The sequence below is a fragment of the Anomaloglossus baeobatrachus genome, chromosome 10, assembly GCF_048569485.1.
Source record: "Anomaloglossus baeobatrachus isolate aAnoBae1 chromosome 10, aAnoBae1.hap1, whole genome shotgun sequence".
In the NCBI taxonomy this organism is placed as follows: Eukaryota; Metazoa; Chordata; class Amphibia; order Anura; family Aromobatidae; genus Anomaloglossus; species Anomaloglossus baeobatrachus.
The window spans coordinates 114,757,698-114,780,436 of NC_134362.1; the positions used below are offsets into that span (position 1 = coordinate 114,757,698).

The following is a 22,739-nucleotide window of genomic DNA, read 5'->3' on the forward strand; positions in this document are numbered from 1 at the left end:
ACAGAAGTCCAATAGCCACGTTTAGGATGCCACTAGATTCAATCAGTGTTTGCTAGTATAATGGCTTAGTAACAATGAGTTTGAGTGTGCAATGCAAGCAGAGGTGCTGCAAATATCTTTGCACTAGTAGTGGGACTATACAGAAGTCCAATAGCCACGTTTAGGATGCCACTAGGTTCACTCAGTGTTTGCTAGTATAATGGCTTAGTAACAATGAGTTTGAGTGTGCAATGCAGGCAGAGGTGCTGCAAATATCTTTGCACTAGTGGGACTATACAGAAGTCCAATAGCCACGTTTAGGATGCCACTAGGTTCACTCAGTGTTTGCTAGTATAATGGCTTAGCTACAATGAGTTTGAGTGTGCAATGCAGGCAGACGTGCTGCAAATATCTTTGCACTATTGGGACTATACAGAAGTCCAACAGCCACGTTAAGGATGCCACTAAGTACACTCAGTGTTTGCTAGTATAATGGCTTAGTAACAATGAGTTTGAGTGTGCAAAGGGCAGGAGGGTACAGTGCCAGGGTTGTGGGTCTCTGGGTAAAGGAAAGGAAGCCTGCCTTTCTATCCCTCCTAATGGGGAAATGCAGCGAGGAAATCCCTGACCTTAGCTACACAGACGCTGTCATCTTGTGTAGCTGTTAAACTCTGTTTTCAGGACCTGTCACCTATGGCTCTGACCCTGCCGGTATGAGCCCTTAAAAGGACTGATAGAAAGTGCTATCCCTATGCTGTACAGCGCTGTGTATGGAGCGTATACAGCAGTATCGGCGATAGGAGCTGCGCCAGTGATGTCTGACACTAAGGACGCAGAAGGCAGATAATGGCGTGCTGGAGGAAAATGTCCGGTTTTATAATGCAGGGACATGTGACATGGACATCCTATCACACATGCCGTTGCTTCTCTAGCTAAAAGTCCACTTAGCTGTGTGTGTGTCTAGGATTGGCTGACATCCTGGCCCTCCCCACTACACGCGCGCGCTTAGGGAAAGAAGACAAGGGAAAAAAAAAAAAATAGCCATTATCCAAACAGCAGTGATCTGAATGCGCTGTTCCTGCACACTATACACTGAAATGTCATAATAGTGTGAGTCACAGAGTGACTTACACTATTACAGCGGAAAGCCAGCTAGGAATTAGCTGTTTTTTTTGCTGCTAGAACCGTTCTCGAACGTATCTAGAACTATCGAGCTTTTGCAAAAAGCTCGAGTTCTAGTTCGATCTAGAAAAGCCCGCAAAATAACTCGAGCCTCGAACTGGAGAACCTCGAACCGCGCTCAACTCTACTCATAATATGATTGCAATTATATTTCTGTATGTGATGTAAACATCAGACAAACACAATTAAAAAGCAGAGAGCAACAGATCATGTGAAAATATAATTTTGGTGTCATTCTTAAAACTTTTGGCCATGACTGTACTGTCTCCTTCCCAAAATCCTAAAGAATGTGAGACCGCAAGGGCAGGGTCCTCTTCCCTCTGTACTAGTCTGTCTATTGTAACTTGTATATGTATTCTGTATGTAACCCCTTCTCAAGTACAGCACATTGGAATCAATGGTGCTCTATAAATAAATAATAATAATATAGAATATTCTTCTCACACACCCAGTGATGATCATCTTATTCTCATCCAGTCCTTTCCCTTTTTCTTTTCTCTCCTCACTCTCTTTGATCCTGGAACTCCCTCTAACTGATCCCTATCACTCCTCCTTACTAAGGGCCAGTGTTACGGCTATACGCTTATATATGCCATGTATATGCCGATGTTATATATTGACACCGTCGATGCCGGACGGCGCTCAGTCTTTTCTTGCCTTGTGGTGTGAGGTTCTATTTAGGCAGGTCTCTTACATTTAATAATCAAAGCGGGCTCTCTTTGTTCATTCTGCTACTTAGTAATATTACCGGGTAACTGCGCTGGTTAAGCATGTTGGTTACCGCAGTACACCTTATATATACCGGCAGTGATAGTGCTGGGGTTACTGCTGCTATCTCAAAACCTGCCTCACCTATAATTGTGTAACAGCTCAGGTATTGCATTCTATTACCTAACTGTCTTTTACTTTTAGGCAGCAGTGCTGGTTAAGCGAACTGCTGACTTGTACCTCATTGTGACAGGCGCTACACCACAGGCGTGTTAGTGTGGCTCTTCTGCATTTGAATTATGGTTTTCTGATAGGCGCTCAGTTCTCAACTGCAGTATGGTCGCCTTGACCTCACGGTTGTTCGTAGTATAAGGAGTGTGCAAATAACACTCACCGTTTGCGCCCTGTTAATTTGAACAGAATTGTATTGAAGTCTGTAGTTGTCCGTCCCGCCTCTGGGCTCTTAGCAGCTATATCCATCCATAGCATAGTGGACCTCGGGTTGTGCTTAGAATTGTGTGTACCATCCTCCCTCTAAGCCCCCAACTCTTTAATAGCCTGCCCTACTGTTAACCCTATAATGATTTACTAACAGGAACTGTGGCCTGAGTGGGTTTAAACTCGGTAAAACCCCCGGGAACCATTTAAGGACATGAAAATAAGTAGTAAATTATAGCATTACTATAACACTGTTACATCTGTCTTTTGATGTCCTTTGTATGAATTTTTTCCATTAAAGAAGAACCTGTTTGTGGATCCAGATTTTCTTTCTCTTAGTTACTTGTTTATCCCGGCTGTGGCAGAGCCTTTATCTCAGCTACAAACAAAAGGAGATCTACAATAATGGTATGCTGGTGTCTAGAATATACTATCAGAAATGACTCAAGGTCTAGGGAAATCTATATGGTTCAAAATAGTAAAAATATTTTTTTCCCCATAGCACATATTTATTAAATATAAAACCAATAAGTGGTAATCACACTATCTATGGTAAAAATGCAAATATTCAATACCAATTTGTCCCAGTAAATGGGTTAGGATATCAATTTCTTGGCCCTGAATGTCAGGGACATGGTAAGATAGAACAAAATATAACAAATTGATACAATTCAAAATAGCGGCACTGTAACGCATACAAGGAAAAGGACAATCATATATCGCAGAGCAGGACTTAACTTGTTGACTGTAAGATGAATCCAATGCAGTACAATCTATACAGAGTATAGAGCTGCATAAATAGGTATAATAAATATACAGTCCATTGTTCGTCCGAAGATCATATATTACAGATGTCACGTATTCAGGTTATTCCATTTGTAAACAGTAGCCATCTAAGATGAATGAGGTATGTCTCCACCTCAACGTGTTTCCCCAAGTGAATAGTTCATCAAGAGGCAATTAAAGATGATCCATAGATGCATATCCATGATACAGTCCCATATATAAGATCAGCGGTGGTGCAGAGAATCCTGGTAGTATGATCCACAGCAGTCAATTAGAGTGTAGATCACTTATTAAGAGTCAACTAAAGCCAGCTTTACACCTTACAATTAGGTATGCGATCTCGTATGCGATGTGACACGCCCAGGTCGCATATGCGATTGAATGAGATTGCACGTAGGTCGTTCATTTGCTGTCACACGTGCGTTAGTAGTCTATGTTAAATTGATCAATTTTGTGTGCGATCCTTTAGATCATGTGTTCTGTGACGTATGCATTGGGCACCCTTTTTTTTTTTATTTATTGACTTGCCAAGCGTGTGTAATGTGTAGGGATGCGTTTTTACTATGTCATCTGCCATTCAGCGCTGCTACATGGCCGCTGACAGCAGCCACAGACAGCCATGTAGCAGAGCTGAATGGCAGATGACAGCAGACACAGACAGAGCCGCACTGTCAGAATGAACTCGGGTGAACCTCACCCGACTTCATTGTCATGCTGCGGCTCTGTCTGTGTCGCGTCCTGATTAGCGGTCACCTGTGAAGGGCTCACCGGTGACCGCTAAACTCCTGAGTAACTGAACTGAGCAGCCCTCTCTCATACTCACCGATCCCCGATCCCCGGCACTGCACGGCATTCACACTGCTCCGGCAGCTTTTACTGTTTTGAAAAAGCCGGCCGCCCATTAAACATACTCGTATTCCCTGCTTTCCCCGCTCACCGGCGCCTATGATTGGTTACAGTGAGACACGCCCCCACGCTGAGTGACAGGTGTCACACTGCACCCAATCACAGCAGCCGGTGGGCGTGTCTATACTGTGCAGTGAAATAAATAATTAAATAATTAAAAAAAACGGCGTGCGGTCCCCCCCAATTTTAAAACCAGCCAGATAAAGCCATACGGCTGAAGGCTGGTATTCTCAGGATGGGGAGCTCCACGTTATGGGGAGCCCCCCAGCCTAACAATATCAGCCAGCAGCCGCCCAGAATTGCCGCATACATTAGATGCGACAGTTCTGGGACTGTACCCGGCTCTTCCCGATTTGCCCTGGTGCGTTGGCAAATCGGGGTAATAAGGAGTTATTGGCAGCCCATAGCTGCCAATAAGTCCTAGATTAATCATGTCAGGCGTCTATGAGACACCTTCCATGATTAATCTGTAAATTACAGTAAATAAACACACACACCCGAAAAAATCCTTTATTATAAATAAAAAACACAAACATATACCCTGGTTCACCACTTTAATCAGCCCCAAAAAGCCCTCCATGTCCGGCGTAATCCAGGATAATGCAGCATCGCTTCCAGCGCTGCTGCATGGAGTTGACCGGAGCTGCAGAATACACCGCCGCTCCGGTCACCTCCACACAGCAACTGAAGAGTGCCGCGCGATCAGCTGAGCTGTCACTGAGGTTACCCGCTGTCACTGGATCCAGCGGTGGATGCAGCGGTGGCCGTGGGTAACCTCAGTGACAGCTCAGCTGATCGCGCTACTCACCGCTGCTCCTCTCACCTCCACGCAGCAACTGAGGTGAGTAGCGCGATCAGCTGAGCTGTCACTGAGGTTACCCGCGGCCACCGCTGCATCCAGTGACAGCGGGTAACCTCAGTGACAGCTCAGCTGATCGCCGGCTGTCTTCATTTGCTGTGTGGAGGTGACCGGAGCGGCTGTGTCTGCTGCAGCTCCGGTCACCTCCATGCAGCAGCGCTGGATGCGACGCTGGACCATCCTGGAGTACGCCGGACATGGAGGGCTTTTTGGGGCTGATTAAAGTGGTGAACCAGGGAATGTGTTTGTGTTTTTTATTTCTAATAAAGGATTTTTCGGGTGTGTGTGTTTATTTACTGTAATTTACAGATTAATCATGGAAGGTATCTCGGGGAGACGCCTGACATGATTAATCTAGGATTTATTGGCAGCTATGGGCTGCCAATAACTCCTTATTACCCCGATTTGCCAACGCACCAGGGCAAATCGGGAAGAGCCGGGTACAGTCCCAGAACTGTCACATCTAATGTATGCGGCAATTCTGGGCGGCTGTTGGCTGATATTGTTAGGCTGGGGGGCTCCCCATAACGTGGAGCTCTCCATCCTGAGAATACCAGCCTTCAGCCGTATGGCTTTATCTGGCTGGTTTTAAAATTGGGGGGGACCGCACGCCGTTTTTTTTAATTATTTAATTATTTATTTCACTGCACAGTATAGACACGCCCACCGGCTGCTGTGATTGGGTGCAGTGTGACACCTGTCACTCAGCGTGGGGGCGTGTCTCACTGTAACCAATCATAGGCGCCGGTGGGCGGGGAAAGCAGGGAATACGAGATTGTTTAATGGGCGGCCGGATTTTTCAAAACAGTAAAAGCCGTCGGAGCAGTGTGAATGCCGTGCAGAGCCGGGCCGGTGATCGGGGATCGGTGAGTATGAGAGAGGGGGTAAGAAGGATAGACTGACATGGACAGAGAGTGAGGGACAGAGATAGTGACGGACTGACAGAGATTAGTGAATGACAGACATTGTGAGGCACTTCAGAACGCAGCTTTTCAGCTGCGCTCTGAAGCGGACCTTTTTTAAGCTGCGGTGCAGAGCGCACACCTGCGCACATAGCATCAGACACCGAAATCGTATGAGGGATGTCACACGTTACAATTGACTAGGTTCATACAACAAAACGTCCAATGTATGAGGAATAAACGACGTGTATGCGATCACCGTATTTTCGTTCAATCTTGATTGCACGTAGGTGTCACACGCAAATACGTCACGAACGATGCCGGATGTGCGTCACTTACAACTTGACCCCGACGACGGATTGAAAGATTTATTGAAGCGTGTAAAGCAGGCATTAAGTGTACACTCTTATTGACTGCTGTGGATCATACTACCAGGATTCTCTGCACCACCGCTGTTCTTAGGCCCCTTTCACATGTCAGTGATTCTGGTACGTTTGTGCTTTTTTTTAAACGTACCAGAATCACTGACATACGCAGACCCATTATAATCAATGGGTCTGCTCACACATCAGCGATTTTTCACTGCACGTGTCTCCATGCGGCGTACCCGCGTGTCCATGATTGCCGCACGGAGACATGTCCATTTTTTTCTGGCATCACTGATGTTCCATGGACCACACAGTGGTGTGATCCATGAAACACGTGCCAGAAAAAAACGTGCTTCTAAAATAAAAAGCATTTTAACTCACCCAGCTCCAGCGACGCTCTCTGCAGCCTGTTCTCCCTGCTGCTTCTGAGCCGGCTGATTACTGTCGCGCATATTCATTATGCAGAACACAGCCGACCCAGAAGCAGCTGCTGCGGAGGTCAGCGCCGGCCGGATGCTGCACCGCGGGAGCGATCAGCACCATGGACAGCGGGAGCGGGCACAGGTGAGTTGATTTCTAAGTGCAATCACGGGCCACGGAGAACGGAGCCCGGATTGCACTTAGACAACCCACATGTGCCGTGAATCACGGCACATGGAGGGACATGGGCGTGTTTTATACGTCAGTGAAGAACGTCTGTGTTTTTCACTGACGTGTGAAACGGGCCTTATATATGGGACTGTGACAGCCCATTGAAAAAAGCCAGATTAATGTTTGCAGTGCTCACAGGAACAAAGACCTTAATTTTTGGAAAAATGTCCTGTGGTCTGACGAAACTAAAATTGACATTTTTGGCCATAATCACCATCGTTATGTTTGGAGGAAAAGGGAGAAGGGATGTAAACGTCTGTTTTTAACTCTATCTATCTATCTCTATCTCTGTTCTCATATCATGGTTCTCATATTTATTAGTCATTGGTTCCCTTTTGTGGTGCAGAAGACGTAGGTGTTCACTAATCTGATATTTCCTCCTGGTCCGGTTGTGTTAATACCGTTCTGAGCATTGTTGTGGTCACTGGAGAGTGGATGCAAAGCAGTAATCCTCACTGTGTAAGGGGTGGACGGACCCCTGGTGTGGAGAAGACGTTTTTCCCCCCCTGAAGACGCCATAGGAGTATGGTGGCACATTGTACAATGTTGTGTGTTATGTACGGTTCTTCCCCCCCTAGGTGCCAGTGTAGTGAGTGGTTCCCCTGGTAACAATGACAGGGAAGGAAGGGGCAGGGCAGCCTAGTAGGGAAGAGAAGGGGGGTTGGGCTCTGAATGCAGGGCAGTGTGCAGTGAGATGTGAGAGGCAAGCAAGCTCAGTCTGAAGTGCCGGGGCAGAGTGCAGGAGTGGGTGCTGTGGCAGTGGAGCGGAGAAGTTGGAGCTAATCCGGAGCCGGTAGTAAGTACTGGAGCCGTCCCCTAGTTCAATACAAATCCCTGGGAAAGGGCTGGACTAAAATCGGGATAGGAGTACCACTGCTAGGGGGATAACAATTGGCCTCTGCAGGCAAAGGAAAGTGCCCGTAGAGAAGAAGGAAACCGTTTTCGTAGGAAAGGACTTGTAACTTGTAACGTACTAAAGTAAGCCTGCTGCAAACAAAAAGATGGAAGCTTTGTTTAATAAAACGGTGTTTGGTTTACCCGCTGCCTGGTATTGTCTCTTTCCTGAAAGTGAAGAAGTAGCTGGAGAGCACAGAAAGAACGCTGTCATGAATGGGCCCCATGCATCCACACTCTGCCCCAACAACACACCTGTATTGCAAGTAACGGCCGGGCCGGGGTTCAGCCTGCGGCCCACAAGGCGAGGGGACTCGACTACACCCCCTGAGGCGCCCCCTGCCCCCGTTACATTTTGGCGTAGTCGGCAGGATCAAGCCCGCAGAAGAGAAACCCCGAGCAGAGACCAAGTGGTGCCTGATGTACTGAACAGGCCACAAGATGGCGGCAAGATGGCGGCCGTCCTCATGGATTTAGTGAAGGCGCGAAAAGTGGGCGCCAAACGAAAAGCGCTGGGCTGGCCTGTAAGGAAGAAGCCCGGAGTGCACTGCCCAAAGAGGGGAGGTGCTTGCCCTGAGATACTGCAGAGGTCTAGAGACGTGCGCAGCGCCGCAAGAAAGAAGAGGCGTCGCAAACGCTGTGCCGACCTGGTGGGTGAGGCCGGGGGCGGAGTATGGGCAGAAGCGGGAAAAGAAGAACCGCCTCCACCTTCCCCAGCGCGATTGCAACCCCGGCAGTGGAAGAAGAAGCAAACTCCAATACCTGGACCAAGCAGAATGGAGAACAGAGCGTGGCGTGCTCAGCATAAGCAAGCGCTCGCTGAATCCTGTGGGCTGAAGAGTACCCCGACGGTCGCGCCAAAAGCGGCCGCCGAACCTACGGCTGGAGACAAGCCAAGAGAAGCATCGGCATTACTGGTGATACATCAGAGTATGGTGTCGCACCCGGTAGTTGTCGGCAGCCCACTGCGGTCCCGTCCAGCTACTCCCTCACCCCCGCAGGAGGCGGAAGGGCCTGAACCGGAGAAGGAAGTACCGGAGCCACCAAGTTATGAGCCGTTTCGTAGGCTACCCCGCTTACCTGGACAGTCCCTCTCCGACCATGTGAGGGCCCAGCGGGCTGAATGGCTGCGTGCATACCACCCAGCGTGAGGGTTAATCATCCGGAAGAAAAAGATCTGTTTGTTGTTGAAAGCCGGTACTGTTGGAAGCCGGTGAGTGTTTATGGTTAAAGCTACGTTAGAAGAACTGAACCCGGGAATAGAAGAATGCAGGGACTATGCATGGACTTCTCCCGCGACTGTTAAGTAAAGAACCCTTTTGTTTCTGTTGGTCGCGGCTCATCTAAGACCGGGAGCGCTTGAGGAGAGCCTCCGGGCAGAAGATCAGCCAAGACCGGGAGCTCCCCTGGAGGGACTCCAAGCACCGGACTTGTGTGCCAACCTGGTGTGCTTTGATACGTTAGTTTTAAAATGTTTTTTTTTTTACTGATAAGAAAGAAAAAGAATACTGCTGAAGAAACGTGTGTGTGTTTTCCATATGCGTTGTCTTGCAGGTGCGGAACCTCGCCAGGAGGCTGAGGTTAAAGAGGGGAGGAATGTAAGGGGTGGACGGACCCCTGGTGTGGAGAAGACGTTTTTCCCCCCCTGAAGACGCCATAGGAGTATGGTGGCACATTGTACAATGTTGTGTGTTATGTACGGTTCTTCCCCCCCTAGGTGCCAGTGTAGTGAGTGGTTCCCCTGGTAACAATGACAGGGAAGGAAGGGGCAGGGCAGCCTAGGAGGGAAGAGAAGGGGGGTTGGGCTCTGAATGCAGGGCAGTGTGCAGTGAGATGTGAGAGGCAAGCAAGCTCAGTCTGAAGTGCCGGGGCAGAGTGCAGGAGTGGGTGCTGTGGCAGTGGAGCGGAGAAGTTGGAGCTAATCCGGAGCCGGTAGTAAGTACTGGAGCCGTCCCCTAGTTCAATACAAATCCCTGGGAAAGGGCTGGACTAAAATCGGGATAGGAGTACCACTGCTAGGGGGATAACAATTGGCCTCTGCAGGCAAAGGAAAGTGCCCGTAGAGAAGAAGGAAACCGTTTTCGTAGGAAAGGACTTGTAACTTGTAACGTACTAAAGTAAGCCTGCTGCAAACAAAAAGATGGAAGCTTTGTTTAATAAAACGGTGTTTGGTTTACCCGCTGCCTGGTATTGTCTCTTTCCTGAAAGTGAAGAAGGAGCTGGAGAGCACAGAAAGAACGCTGTCATGAATGGGCCCCATGCATCCACACTCTGCCCCAACAACACACCTGTATTGCAAGTAACGGCCGGGCCGGGGTTCAGCCTGCGGCCCACAAGGCGAGGGGACTCGACTACACCCCCTGAGGCGCCCCCTGCCCCCGTTACAACTGGAAGGCTGTGATTGTTTAAATATACACTTAATAATTTCCCTGTTTGCAAAAAAAATCAATAGGTGTCTGAGAAAAACCGCAGGAAAGGAAAAGTATTTAACTCATTCGTTACTGTAGTAATGTAATGTTTCCTTTGCACCTTGTTTACACTTAGTGGTACTGGCACATGAATAGCTATATCAAAATTTGACAACATTCATTGTGACACATGGCATTAGTGTATGCTGTTCTTGACACATTTGTTTATTCAGATAAGGGCCAGGCTTTGGCTTCAATAAATCTGCACTCTTCTGTGAACCATTTGGTGATCCTGTGGTTACACTGGATGCACCACCGTGACCTACCGTAGATATCATGACAATGACCATGTGGAGGATATTCCAAAAAAATAACTTACTTGGGGTATTACATTGCAGTAATTTGTCAAACCTTCCTATGCTGAAGAAACATCAGGGGCCCATCCAAATTAGCCCACCTTCAAGGGTTCCCTAGACAAAGGACATTTCACCTGAAGTGTCATCCCTACGATTTCCTCAACTCTACCACCTACTGGTCAAAGAGATTTCTGTAATCTTTAGAGCAAATTAATAAAATGTCACCTCTACACTACCATGTCAGTTATTTGTTAGTACATGGGGAATCTGGTCTCTACACAGCTTGATCCTTTAAAAATCATTATAATAATATAGCGTTTGTTCTCTTCAGGTGATGTTTAGTGATATTCTGTATATTGTGCTGCTTAGATTGCATTAATCTTCTTGGCAATTTTATTTTAGACGGAACCTGAAGTTATTGAAGAAACAAATATTGATCAAGTAAAACAAGCCAGGACGTACATTAAATCTCGTCAAGCTAAAGGCCACTCTGAGACGTCCACCTTGAGCTCCCAGCCGTCTATCGATGAGGTCCGGCAGCAGATGCACATGTTGTTGGAGGAAGCTTTTAGTTTGGCATCTGCAGGACATGGAGGACCTAAACGGCAAGCAGATCCGTACGCATCTGTTCAGCATATGCCATATACAGAAGTTGTCACCAGTGCCCCTGGCACTATGTCACGGCCCCGGATGCAATGGGTACCGATCTATGGGCCAGAGATGTATCACTACAGTCTGCCCAGGCCTGTAAGTCACTATGAAATGTATTTATATTGATTTTGTGCAGGATATATGTGGTTTGCATTATGGCTTGAAATGTTTTTCCAAGTTGAAAACTACTTTTAGTTACAAAGACAAATAGCCTCAAAATATAGAATATGTATTTCTTAAATGGCCTTTGTACAAAGTGTGGGCATTCACCATACCAGGGTAGTCAGCTACTAAGCACAGCCATAGTTCATCTTTTTGGGAAATTTGTGGAACAGCCAATATGACTGCTATGACGTTGTCCTCCAGGGGATGTCTGCCGTTTTCACAGACTATTGAAGGCTAAGGGGTACTTTGCACGCTGCGACATCGCTAGCCGATGATAGCGATGCCGAGTACGATAGTACCCGCCCCCGTCGCACATGCGATATCTTGTGATAGCTGCCGTAGCGAACATTATCACTACGGCAGCTTCACACGCACTTACCTTCCCCGTGACGTCGCTCTGGCCGGGGACCCGCCTCCTTCCTAAGGGGGTGGGTCGTGCGGCGTCACAGCGACGTCACACGGCAGGCGGCCGATAGAAGCGGAGGGGCGGAGATGAGCGGGACGTAAACATCCCGCCCACCTTCTTCCTTCCGCATAGCCAGTGGAGGCAGGTAGGAGAAGTTCCTAGCTCCTGCAGCTTCATACACAGCGATGTGTGCTGCTGTAAGAACAACATCGTTCCTGTCGCTGCAGCGAAAGTATGAAAATGACCGACACTACACAGATCACCGATTTACGATGCTTTTGCGATCGTTTATCGGTGCATCTAGGCTTTACACGTTGCGACGTCGTTACTGGCACTGGATGTGCATCACTTTCGATTTGACCCCGACAACATCGCAGTAGCGATGTCGCAACGTGCAAAGTACCCCTAAATCTGTTTCGCTAAGTATGACAATCTGTTCTCATGCATTACTGTGGATCTAATTTTAAACTGCTTATGAATGCTGAAAGACCATTGGGAGACAACCACTGTAAAGTGATTTCTTTATATTTTACTGTGATGTTGCCTGTGTGGTTACTTTTTATGTAATTCTGAAAAAGGCCAAATAAGACATGATGACTACTGAGTGAGCAGCACTTTATGCAGTTGTCCTGTCCCTTCCTGTGCACAAAGTAAAATGAGACAGGCCTTCTAGTAATAGAGGAGTCCTGCACCTTGAAGGAGTAGTCAAGAGATCTTTAGATCAATATCTTTATGCCGAGCATGTGCAATATAGCAGGTCGTAGACTTCAGATAGCTGTCAGAGGAACCAAGATCTGGCATATTAAATCCAACTGTCCATACCTTTTCTTGTGAGACATTTGCCACGAGGGGAAATCAGGAGGTCCCTGTACACAATGTTTGTCTGGTCCCCCCAAAAATGTATAGATTTGTGTGACATAAATTTAATGTGAATGGACAGCTTTACTCTAGCACCGAGTTAAATGTCTCATTTCCTTCTCAAAATAAAGTACACATTGACTGTATAAGGGTATGTGCGCACGTTGCTTTTTACCTGCTTTTTACCTGCTTTTTTGCTGCTTTTTCTTCTGCGCTGTTTAATGCCAAAATGGATGTGTTCTTCTATTCAAGCAAAGTCTGTGGGAATTTGGGTTTCTTGTTCACACTATGTTGTTCAAAATGCTGCCTTTTTGAGGCAGAACTTTGGTCAAAAACTCAGCTTTTCAAAGAAGCAACATGTCAATTGTTTTTGCCATTTGGGTTTTGCACTGCAAAGCTGAGTTTTTGACCAAAGTTCTGCTACAAAAAGGCTGCAGTTTGAACAACATAGTGTGAACAAGAAACCCAAATTCCCATAGACTTTGCTTGAATAGAAGAACACATCCATTTTGGCATTAAACAGCGCAGAAGAAAAAGCCGCAAAAAAGCAGGTAAAAAGCAGGTAAAAAGCAACGTGCGCACATACCCTAATTGTCTTCAGTGTTGGGGGATGATCTTATCTGAAATAAATTGTTTGTGTAATGAAATCAACATGCACAAACTACCTCCAGACTGACGGATGACATCATGTCTTCATTATTTATGTAATACATTCCATTATTCATTTTATCAGTCTGTACAGGCTGTACACCAGGCTACAGGTACAATTTTTGTTAGGGATGTGTCTACACAAGCTTTTGGACTGTTTTCAATCTAAGGGTATGTGCGCACTAGGCGTTTTTTCACGCTGCGTTTTTATGTGCGTTTTTGTCTAAAAAAATGCACCCGCGGCTAAAAAAACGCGGCAAAAACGCATGAGTTTTTGCCGCGATTTGGTGCGTTTTTTGCTGCGTTTTTACTCACTGCGTTTTTAATCAGTGCACAATGCCATTAAAGATTGTTGATGAAAAAAAAAAAGGTCTGATGTCATTTCCTTCAAAATGTTCATTGTATGCAGGAGAGCAGACAGCTGCAGAACTAGTGTATGCAGGAGAGCAGACAGCAGCTGCAGAACTACAAGTCTCAGCATCCTCCATTCACTAGTGTATGCAGGAGAGCAGACAGCAGCTGCAGAACTACAAGTCTCAGCATCCTCCATTCACTAGTGTATGCAGGAGAGCAGACAGCAGCTGCAGAACTACAAGTCTCAGCATCCTCCATTCACTAGTGTATGCAGGAGAGCAGACAGCAGCTGCAGAACTACAAGGCTCAGCATCCTCCATCCAGGACTGTATGCAGTTTTTTGCCCAAAAAGAAAAAAAAAATGACATGGGCTTCGCCATATTTTTGTATGCTAGCCGGGTACAGCAGGCAGGTACGGGCTGCCCCCAACCCCCAGCTGCCTATTTGTACCCGGCTGGGAACCAAAAATATAGAGAAGCCCTTTTTTTTAATTATTTCATGAAATAATTAAAAAAAAAAAAATGACGTGGGTTTCGCCTAATTTTTGAGTCCAGCCGGGTACAACTAGGCAGCTGGGGATTGGAATCCACAGTGCAGGGTGCCCATGCTTTCTGGGCACCCCCACTGCGAATTGCAGTCCGCAGCCACCCCAGAAAATGGCGCTTTCATAGAAGCGCCATCTTCTGGCGCTGTATCCAACTCTTCCAGCTGCCCTGAAGCCGGGTGGCTAGCCGGGTAATAATGGAGTTAGGGCTAGCTGTATATTATCAGCTAGCCCTAAGCCCGAAATTCATGGTGTCACGCCAATATTAGACATGGCCACCATGAATTTCTAGTAATGATAAAAAAAAAAACACAACACAGAAAAATATTTTTATTAGAAATAAAACACAACACAATTAGTGACTCCATCTTTATTGAAATAAACCCCCCTCCGCAGTAATCCTGGGTCAGGGTCCCACGCCGTCCAATCAGGATCCAATATCATCTGATCGGTTTGCTGGAAGGCAAAGCGATCAGATGATGTGTCAGGATCAAGTGCCTGAATCACATCACACATCAGCTGATTGTATAAAAGCCGGTTATACAATCAGCTGATGCATCAGTAGAAAAAAATAAAAATAATACTCACTTATGTGCTGTGCTGATTACCGGCAGCTCCTGCAGCGATCGATTGGACAGGAGTCTGATCCCGTCCGATCGCTGCCGGAGCTGCCGGTAATCAGCTGATGAAGTCCCCTGACGGCAGGATCAGCTGATAGCCGGCCGGGCGTGAAAAAGCCGGCGACACCGCGATCAGCTGATGCGTCAGGTGACTGCATCAGGTGATCCACCGCCAGGTCCTGCAAGCAAGGTCCTGCCCCGGGGAGACTGCACACAGCCAGAGCGGCGGTACCGAGACAGGGGCTGGGAGCGGGCATGGCACCGGGACCCTGCGGACAGGTGAGTATATATGACATTTTTTTTTTTCTACTGTTCACTTTGGTTTTCGCCGCTGCCTCCACCTCCTGCCCAGACATGGCGCCGCACGGAGCTGACATGGCACCGGACGGGAGGTGGAGGCAGCGGTGACGGTACCGGGAGGATTCATGCTTCTGTGTTTACCAACAGAAGGAATCCTCTTCCTGTACACGTCACTGTAGTGCCCACCCCTTGCGTTTATAGCTGCGTTTTTAGTCATAGAAACGCGGCTATATGCGTTTTTCATTGCGTTTTTAACATCTCATTGAATTCAATGACTGAAAAACGCAGTGGAAAACGCAGAAATAATTGACATGCTGCGTTTTTGTGGTCACCACAAAAACGCAGCTAAAAAAAAACGCTGTGTGAGGACAGCACTTCTGAAAACCCATTGACATTGCTGGGGAAGCAATGTCACTGTGTTTTCAGCACAAAAACGCGGTAAAAAACGCCGCTAAAAACGCGGCAAAAACGCCTAGTGCGCACAAGGCCTAAGGCTACATACACATGCTGCATTTTTTTCGGCACACAAAGTTCAACTAAATCTGCAACCAAAACTGCACCTTGTCAAAGAGAGCCTGGAAATGTAAAAAAAAAAACACAAAACGTTTGTGATGTTTTAGGTATGTTTTTCGTACATTTTTGTTCATGCGTTTTTATAAAGGAGAAACAAAATATGATAGAATAGGATAATGGATAGATAGCTAGAATAGATGATAGAAAAAAATAGAAAGAATAGATAGAACATATAGAATGGATAATAAGAAAGAATAGATAGAATACATAGAAAGAAATAACAGAATATCTTGATAGAGTGATAGCCAGCTTGGCCAGCCGTTTTTTAATTTTTTGGGGGGGAAAAAATCACGTGGGATCCCCCCTTTTTTCATATCCAGCGCAGGAACAGCAGCAGCTGCAGGCTGCAACACTCAGCTGTCTGCTGTCCCTTGGCTGGGTATGAAAAATATAGGGGATCCCATGCTTTTTTTTTAATTGGCGACATGGTGGCTCAGTGGTTACTACTGCAGTCTTTTAGCGCTGGGGTCCTGGGTTCAAATCCCATCAAGGACACCATCTACAAGGAGTTTGTATGTTCTCCCCGTGTTTGCGTGGATTTCCTCCGAGTTCTCCGGTTTCCTCCCACACTCCAAAAACATACTGATAGGGAACCTAGATTGTGAACCCCAATGGGGACAGTGTTGCCATTGTATGTAAAGCACTGTGGAATTAATAGCGCTATATAAATGAATAAATATTATTATTATTATTTGATTTATTAAAAAAAAAAATGACGTGGGGTCTCCCCCATTTTTCTAATACCAGCCAAGGTACAGCAGACAACTGGGGTCTGATATTATTAGGGTGGGAAGAGCCATCATTATTTGGCTCTTTCCTGCCCAAAAATAGCAGCCCACAGCCGCCCCAGAAGTGTCACATCCATAAGATGCGCCAATTCTGGTGCTAGACCTAGCTCTTCCCAATTACCCTGGTGCGGTGGCAATCGGTGTAATAAGGGGTTAATAGTAGCCCATAGCTGCCACTAAGCCGTAGGTTAATGATGTCAGGTGTCTATGAGACACACTGTAAAACTAATCTGTAAGTGAAAGTCTAAAACCACAAACAGCCAAAAAATACTTTATTTGAAATAAAATAAAAAGCCACCCTCTTTCACCATTTTATTAATCCCCAAACACCCCTCCTGGTCCAAAGCAATCCACATGAGGTCCCATAGCTGCATCCCTGTCCTGTCACAGCGAGCGTCATAGAACATGACTGCTAACTGTGTGTGCAGACAGAGCCGCAGTAATCAGAATGAAGTGGGGTGAACCCTTGTTGTCACAGCTACGGGTCCCGCAGTACAGCATGTGTCACAGCAGTGACATCACGGGTTCACTGCTGTGAGGTTTAGGCCGCTACTGAAGTGAGCCGTGCGATCGATGGTGCAGTCACTCACGTGAGTTCTCCAGCTGCAGCTCACTTCAGTCTCGGCCTGATTTGCTCTCACAGGTGGAGGACTCCAGTTGTAACTGCAAATCACCAGAGTGACGGCACTGCTTATCACGCAGCTCACTTCAGTCACTTGGATGATTTGCTCTCACAGGTAGAGGACTCCAGCTGTGGCTGCAGCTAACCTGAGTGACTTCACTAGTGATAGCGTGACTCACTTCAGTTGCTGCGTGGAGCTCACAGTGAGCAGTCTTGTTCTATAGCGCTCGATGTGAGTGTCAGATGAAGCAGTGCTCGAAGCGTCGTGAAACCTCATGTAGATTACGTCGGACCTGGAGAGGTGTTTGGGGTGTTAATAAAGTGGTGAAAGAGGGTGTTTTTTGTCTTTTATTTCAAATAAAGGATTTTTTGGGGGTTTGTGTTTATTTACTTTCACTTACAGATTAGTAATGGGGGGTGTCTTATAGACGCCTACCATTGCTTAATCTAGGACTTAGTGGCAGCTATGGGCTGCCATGAACTCCTTATTACCCCAATTGCTACCGCACCAGGGTAAATGGGAGGAGCCGGTAACTCCCAGGGCTGTCGCATCTAATGGATGCGGCAATTCCAGGCAACTGCTTGCTGATATTTTTAGGCTGGGGGGCTCCCAATAACGTGGGTCTCCCCAGCTTGAAAATACCAGCCCTCAGCTGTGAGGCTTTATCTTGACTGGGTATCAAAATTGACTGGGTGTGAAAATTAATAATTTAAAAAATGCATGCCATTTTTTAAATTATTTATTGCACTGTACGATGTAGACACACCCACCGGCGGCTGTGATTGGTTGCAGTCAGACAGCTGTCACTCAGCATGGGGGTGCATCTGACTCCAACCAATTACAGACTGGGAGAGGAGTGAATATGTATGAGCTTAATGAGTGTGTGCAGTGAATATGTTATGAGGCTAATGAGCTGGTCGGAAAGAAGAATGAGAGGCCGTGACAGCAGTGTGACAGCCGCGCACGCCGGTGATCAATAAGTATGAAGCGAAGAGACAAAGGGGGAGAGAGCCAGAGAGAGAAAGAGAGACACCGACATGCCAAAATCATTCCAGCATTGATTTTGTCATTCTGGAACTAAGTTGGTGAGTTGCGTTTTTGTTGACAAAACCGCGGGTACAACGTATGCAAAATACAAATTTGTAACCATGCGTTTTTTCATGCGTTTTTCATCCCTTCATTGATTTCAATGGGTGACAAATGTTGCCAAAAATGCAAGAAAGAATAAACATGCGGCTTCTATTTTGTCACAAACTTTTGTCAAAAAAGTGCTGACAAATAGGGCTGAGCAGACCCGGACTGTAAAAGTCCGGATCCGCATGGTTTAAAAGTTTCCCAGCTGTCGGACCCGGGCCCGGGTGTTTCATCCGGCACTCGAGTATATAAAAAAAAATAAAGGAAGAATAAAGAAAATAAGAATAAAGCGAGCGCTTCATACTTACCCAGGCTTCGGCCCGGCTGTACGCTGCTCCTGCTGCCTCCCTGTGCCGCTCATTTCATATGCACGGCTTTCACTGCCCACCAGCCAGCCTGGCATCTGTGATTGGTGCAGTCAGACTTGCCCCCAGCCTTTGCGACTGCATCTGAATGCTTCAGCTCAGACTCTCAATACCAAAATGCAAACTGTTGCACACCTTCTGGATGCTGACCCTATGAGAGAGAATTAAACTCTTAGAGAAAAAAGAGTCTCTAACACATCAATTTAAGAAGGGCAGTGAGCCCCATAGGGGTGAATGGACCCCATGACCATCGTGAGGGTGCAAGGTTAGGAGGGGGTTAATTGGTTGAACTGGGATAGGGGATAGTTAGGACTATTGGATTGGTGGAAGGAAGCTGTAGGGGGATTGGAGGGGAGCAGGGAAGGGGTGGGGGTTGTGGGGGGTATAAGAGAGGGGGGTGGACTGATTACCTCCCCTTTCGTCGCTGAAAAGTTGTGGCCCCAGGACGTTGTGCTGCCGCTGCTATGACTGACCTTAATGCGCTGTTGGAGATGGTGCGGGGGGCCTCCGAGGTCCTCGGCGTGGACGCTCTGCGGCAGCAGCTGGTGGCGGTCTGTGGAGCTGGAGCGGTACAGCCTGCTACTCCTGCGCCCGGACCGCTGCTACGTGCTCGGCGGGCGCGACCGCCGGAGCGCTACTCCCCCAGTAGGAGGGGGAGAGAGAGATCTAGGAGCCCCTACGGGGACCCTCCGGGACAGCGGAGCCCTCCATCTTACCAGGGGGAGCTGCCGGCCGCCGGGAGGAATCCTCGACGGAGATCCCGCGGGTCGGGGGTGGGCGGAGCCTCGGCGGGGCCCACTTCCGGTCCGCGGCCAGCACAGTCCAGGACCGGAGCAGCGATCACAGCAGCCCCCAGTGAAGTGCCGGCTGGGGGTGGCGCTCGTCGGGGTATAGCACGGACGGAGACTCCCTGCAGACGGCAGGGGAGAGCGACAGGTCGGAGGATGGGTGATGAGGGGAGCGGCGACGTGAGGAGAGGGGAGGAGGGGTACGGTGGCCCGGAGGCACAGATGAGGTCCACAGTCACGGTCCCCGCCAGCAAGGATCGGGCTGGGGGGGGTTCCCAGCGACGGTCAGATGCAGCACGGCCTTCCTGCAGTCGGCAGGGAGGGAGCCCACTGAGGACGGCGGCAACAACAGCAGCGCAGCAGGTGCCCATGCAGACAGCGAGGAACGACGGCGGCAGGGCGCCACGGCGTGAGAAACGAAAAAGGTCGAGCAGGAGGCGCCCGGAGGAGCAGGGTGCGGTGACCGTGGGGGTTGACGGCCGCCAGGTGCGGGCTGTCCCCTCGCTGGTCCCCCCTGAAGACTTCGGCAGCACGTCAGATTCCGGCGGTGACGATGGAGCACTGGCAGCGGCAGGTCGGGCACAGCGGCAGCAGGAAGATCGTGGTACGGCTGTGCCGGCGGTTCCACGGCAGCCTGGTGAGCAGACGACTGACATGTTTAATGCTGTGGGTAGTGGGGGCGGGGGTTCCGTCGTGGGAAGTGTGGCACAGGGGGCGAGTGGGGTCGGTCAGGCTGGTTTCCCGGGCCCGGAGTTTTGGGGGCAACTTTTGGGAGCGTTGCAGGGGTTGTCGGCGGAGCGGGTTAGTCGGACTGGGCCGGGGGCTCCGGTGGGGGCGTGGGTGGGCCCCACGGAGGTGGTGCAGACTGAGGCGGCGGTGAGCGGGGTGACGGTGCGGGACCCTGCCTCGGCGGTAGGTGCGGGAGTGGCGGCCAGTGGGGCGGCTGACGTGGGTGCGAGCAAGGAGGCGGAAAAGGAAAAAGAAAAGGAGGATGAGGTTGTGCGGTTGGATGATAGGGCACGGAGTGAAATTTACGTGTGTTTTGAAGGGCAGTTAGGGGTTCACTTGAAGAAGGAGGTGAGGGAAAAGATTTGGAAGGGGGAGTATGTGGAAATTTTTTCCTTGCTTCCCTTGGAGAAGTTTAATTTGGATAAGGTGAAACCCCGTGATACAAAAAAGGAGAAAGAGGATGAGGAAAAACGAAGGTATAGATTGATCCCGAGGACGTTCACTAACTGGCTACAGGCCTTTGCGATCTTAGCCAGCGTGATCGGGGAAAAGGAGCCGGAGCATTGTTCCGCCCTATTTGGTTATATGGACGCGATAGGGGAGGCGTATAGAGTGTTTAGGGTTTAGGGTGGCTAAGATATGATGAGCAGTTCCGGCAACGGAAGGCTCTGCGGCAGGGTGTCCAGTGGGGCCACAAGGATATTTCTTTATGGATGCGGTTAATGACGGCTCCGGCTCAGCCCTTTCGAGGGGGTGCCGGGAGCCCGGGTGCGAGCGGCGGGTCCTCGGCTGGACAGAAAAAGGGGGCTTGTTGGCAGTATAACGAGGGACAGTGTAAGTTTGGGGCCTCGTGTCGGTTTAAACACGAGCGTTCCGGATGTGGAGGGTCCCACTCCTTGGCCAGGTGCTTCAAAAAAGGAAAAGGAAAGGCGGGGGAGGGGTCTGGAAAAAGGGAGGACGCCAGTGAGAGTAGAGGCGATGCTTCCCTATTTAAATAGGTATCCGGATGTTAGGGCGGCGGAGTTGTTGGCAAGTGGTTTTACGGAAGGTTTTCGGATTCCGTTTGAATCTGAGGCGCCGGTGTTTCGCCCGGGGAATTTGAGGTCCGCAAAAGAACATCCGGCGGTGGTGAAGGAAAAGCTGCAAAAGGAGGTGGAATTGGGGAGGATGGCGGGTCCATTCCAGGACCCGCCATTCTCCAATTTAAGGATTTCCCCCCTTGGGGTGGTGCCTAAGAAGGAGCCGAACAAATTTCGGCTCATTCATCATTTATCTTATCCGGCGGGATTGTCGGTGAATGATGGGATATCGCCAGAGTTGTCGGCAGTTTCTTATGTATCTTTTGATAAGGCTTTGGAGCTGGTAAGGGTTGCCGGGCGGGGGGCCCTGATGGCAAAGGCGGATGTGGAAGCAGCTTTTCGTTTACTCCCGGTGCATCCAGAGAGCCTTCATCTCTTAGGGTGTATGTGGGATGGTGAATACTATGTGGATCGTTGCCTGCCGATGGGCTGTTCCATTTCGTGTGCTCATTTTGAGGCATTTAGTACTTTTGTGGAATGGGTAGTCAAAGAGGTGGCAGGAGTCCATTCAGTGATTCACTATCTGGATGACTTCTTTTGCGTGGGTCCGGCGGGCTCTTCGGTCTGCTCCTTGTTGTTGTTCACGTTAGAGCGGATCGCGCGGAGCCTAGGTATCCCGTTGGCAAAGGAAAAAACAGAAGGGCCGGCGACGGCCCTATGTTTCTTAGGGATCGAAATTGATACACTGGCAATGGAATGCCGATTGCCGGAGGGGAAGCTTCTGGATTTGAAGGCGTCGGTGCGGGTTTTGTATCAGGCCAAGAAGGTGCGGTTGCGGGATTTGCAGTCAGTGCTTGGAAAATTGAATTTCGCTTGTCGCATTATGCCAATGGGGCGGATCTTTAATAGGAGGCTGGCAAGTGCAACCGCGGGGGTGAAAGCTCCAAATCACTTTGTCAGAGTGACCAAAGTGATGAAAGGGGATTTGTTGGTTTGGGAGAGGTTCTTGGACCGGTACAACGGTCGGACCCTTTGGATGAGCGAGGCTTTGTCCAATAGCCAGTTGGAGTTGTACACGGATGCGGCTGGAGCGACCGGTTTTGGGGCAATTTTTCAGACGCACTGGTGTGTTGGAAAGTGGCCACGGCTTTGGGTGGAAGCAGGTCTGGTGAGGAATTTGGCTCTGCTGGAATTGTTTCCCATCATTGTAGCAGTGGAGTTATGGGGCCCTGTTTTTTCCGGAAGAAGGGTTTGCATGCATTGTGACAACATGGCGGTGGTGCATTCCATCAATGCGCTGTCGGCAAAATCCCCGCCGGTTGTGGGGTATTTGAGGCACTTGGTGTTGAGGTGTTTGGAGTTGAACATTTGTGTGGTGGCCCGCAACGTGCCAGGGATTCGAAATGAGGTGGCTGACGCGCTATCACGATTTCAGTTTTGCAGGTTCAGGAAGCTGGTGCCGGGAGCGGACGCGGATGGAGAACCTTGTCCGGAATGGCTGTGGGACCTGGCATCGGTGTAGCATTTGAGGGGATTAGGAGATCGGTGTCTGAGGCTACTTGGTGCCGATATCAGGCGGTGTGGAAGGAATGGGCGGAGTTGGAAAGAGGGGATTTTATGGAGTCGGGTTACAAGGGCCGAGTGTTGGGGGTCCTGGTGTTCATTAGTGGGGATTTTTCGGCAGGTCGGTCCGTTTCGGTGATTGGTTGCAAGTTGGCGGCATTGGCCTTCTTGTTT

At 48.8% G+C, this 22,739-nt stretch overlaps 1 protein-coding gene across 1 annotated transcript in view; it reads left to right on the plus strand.

Moving 5' to 3' along the window:
- Positions 1–22,739, plus strand: part of KIAA1549L (KIAA1549 like) — a 1,247,838-nt gene that overhangs the window by 1,111,274 nt on the left and 113,825 nt on the right. Inside the window, 1 exon segment of the mRNA XM_075325616.1 lies at positions 10,840–11,184. Within this exon segment, the coding sequence (XP_075181731.1) occupies positions 10,840–11,184 (345 nt within the window).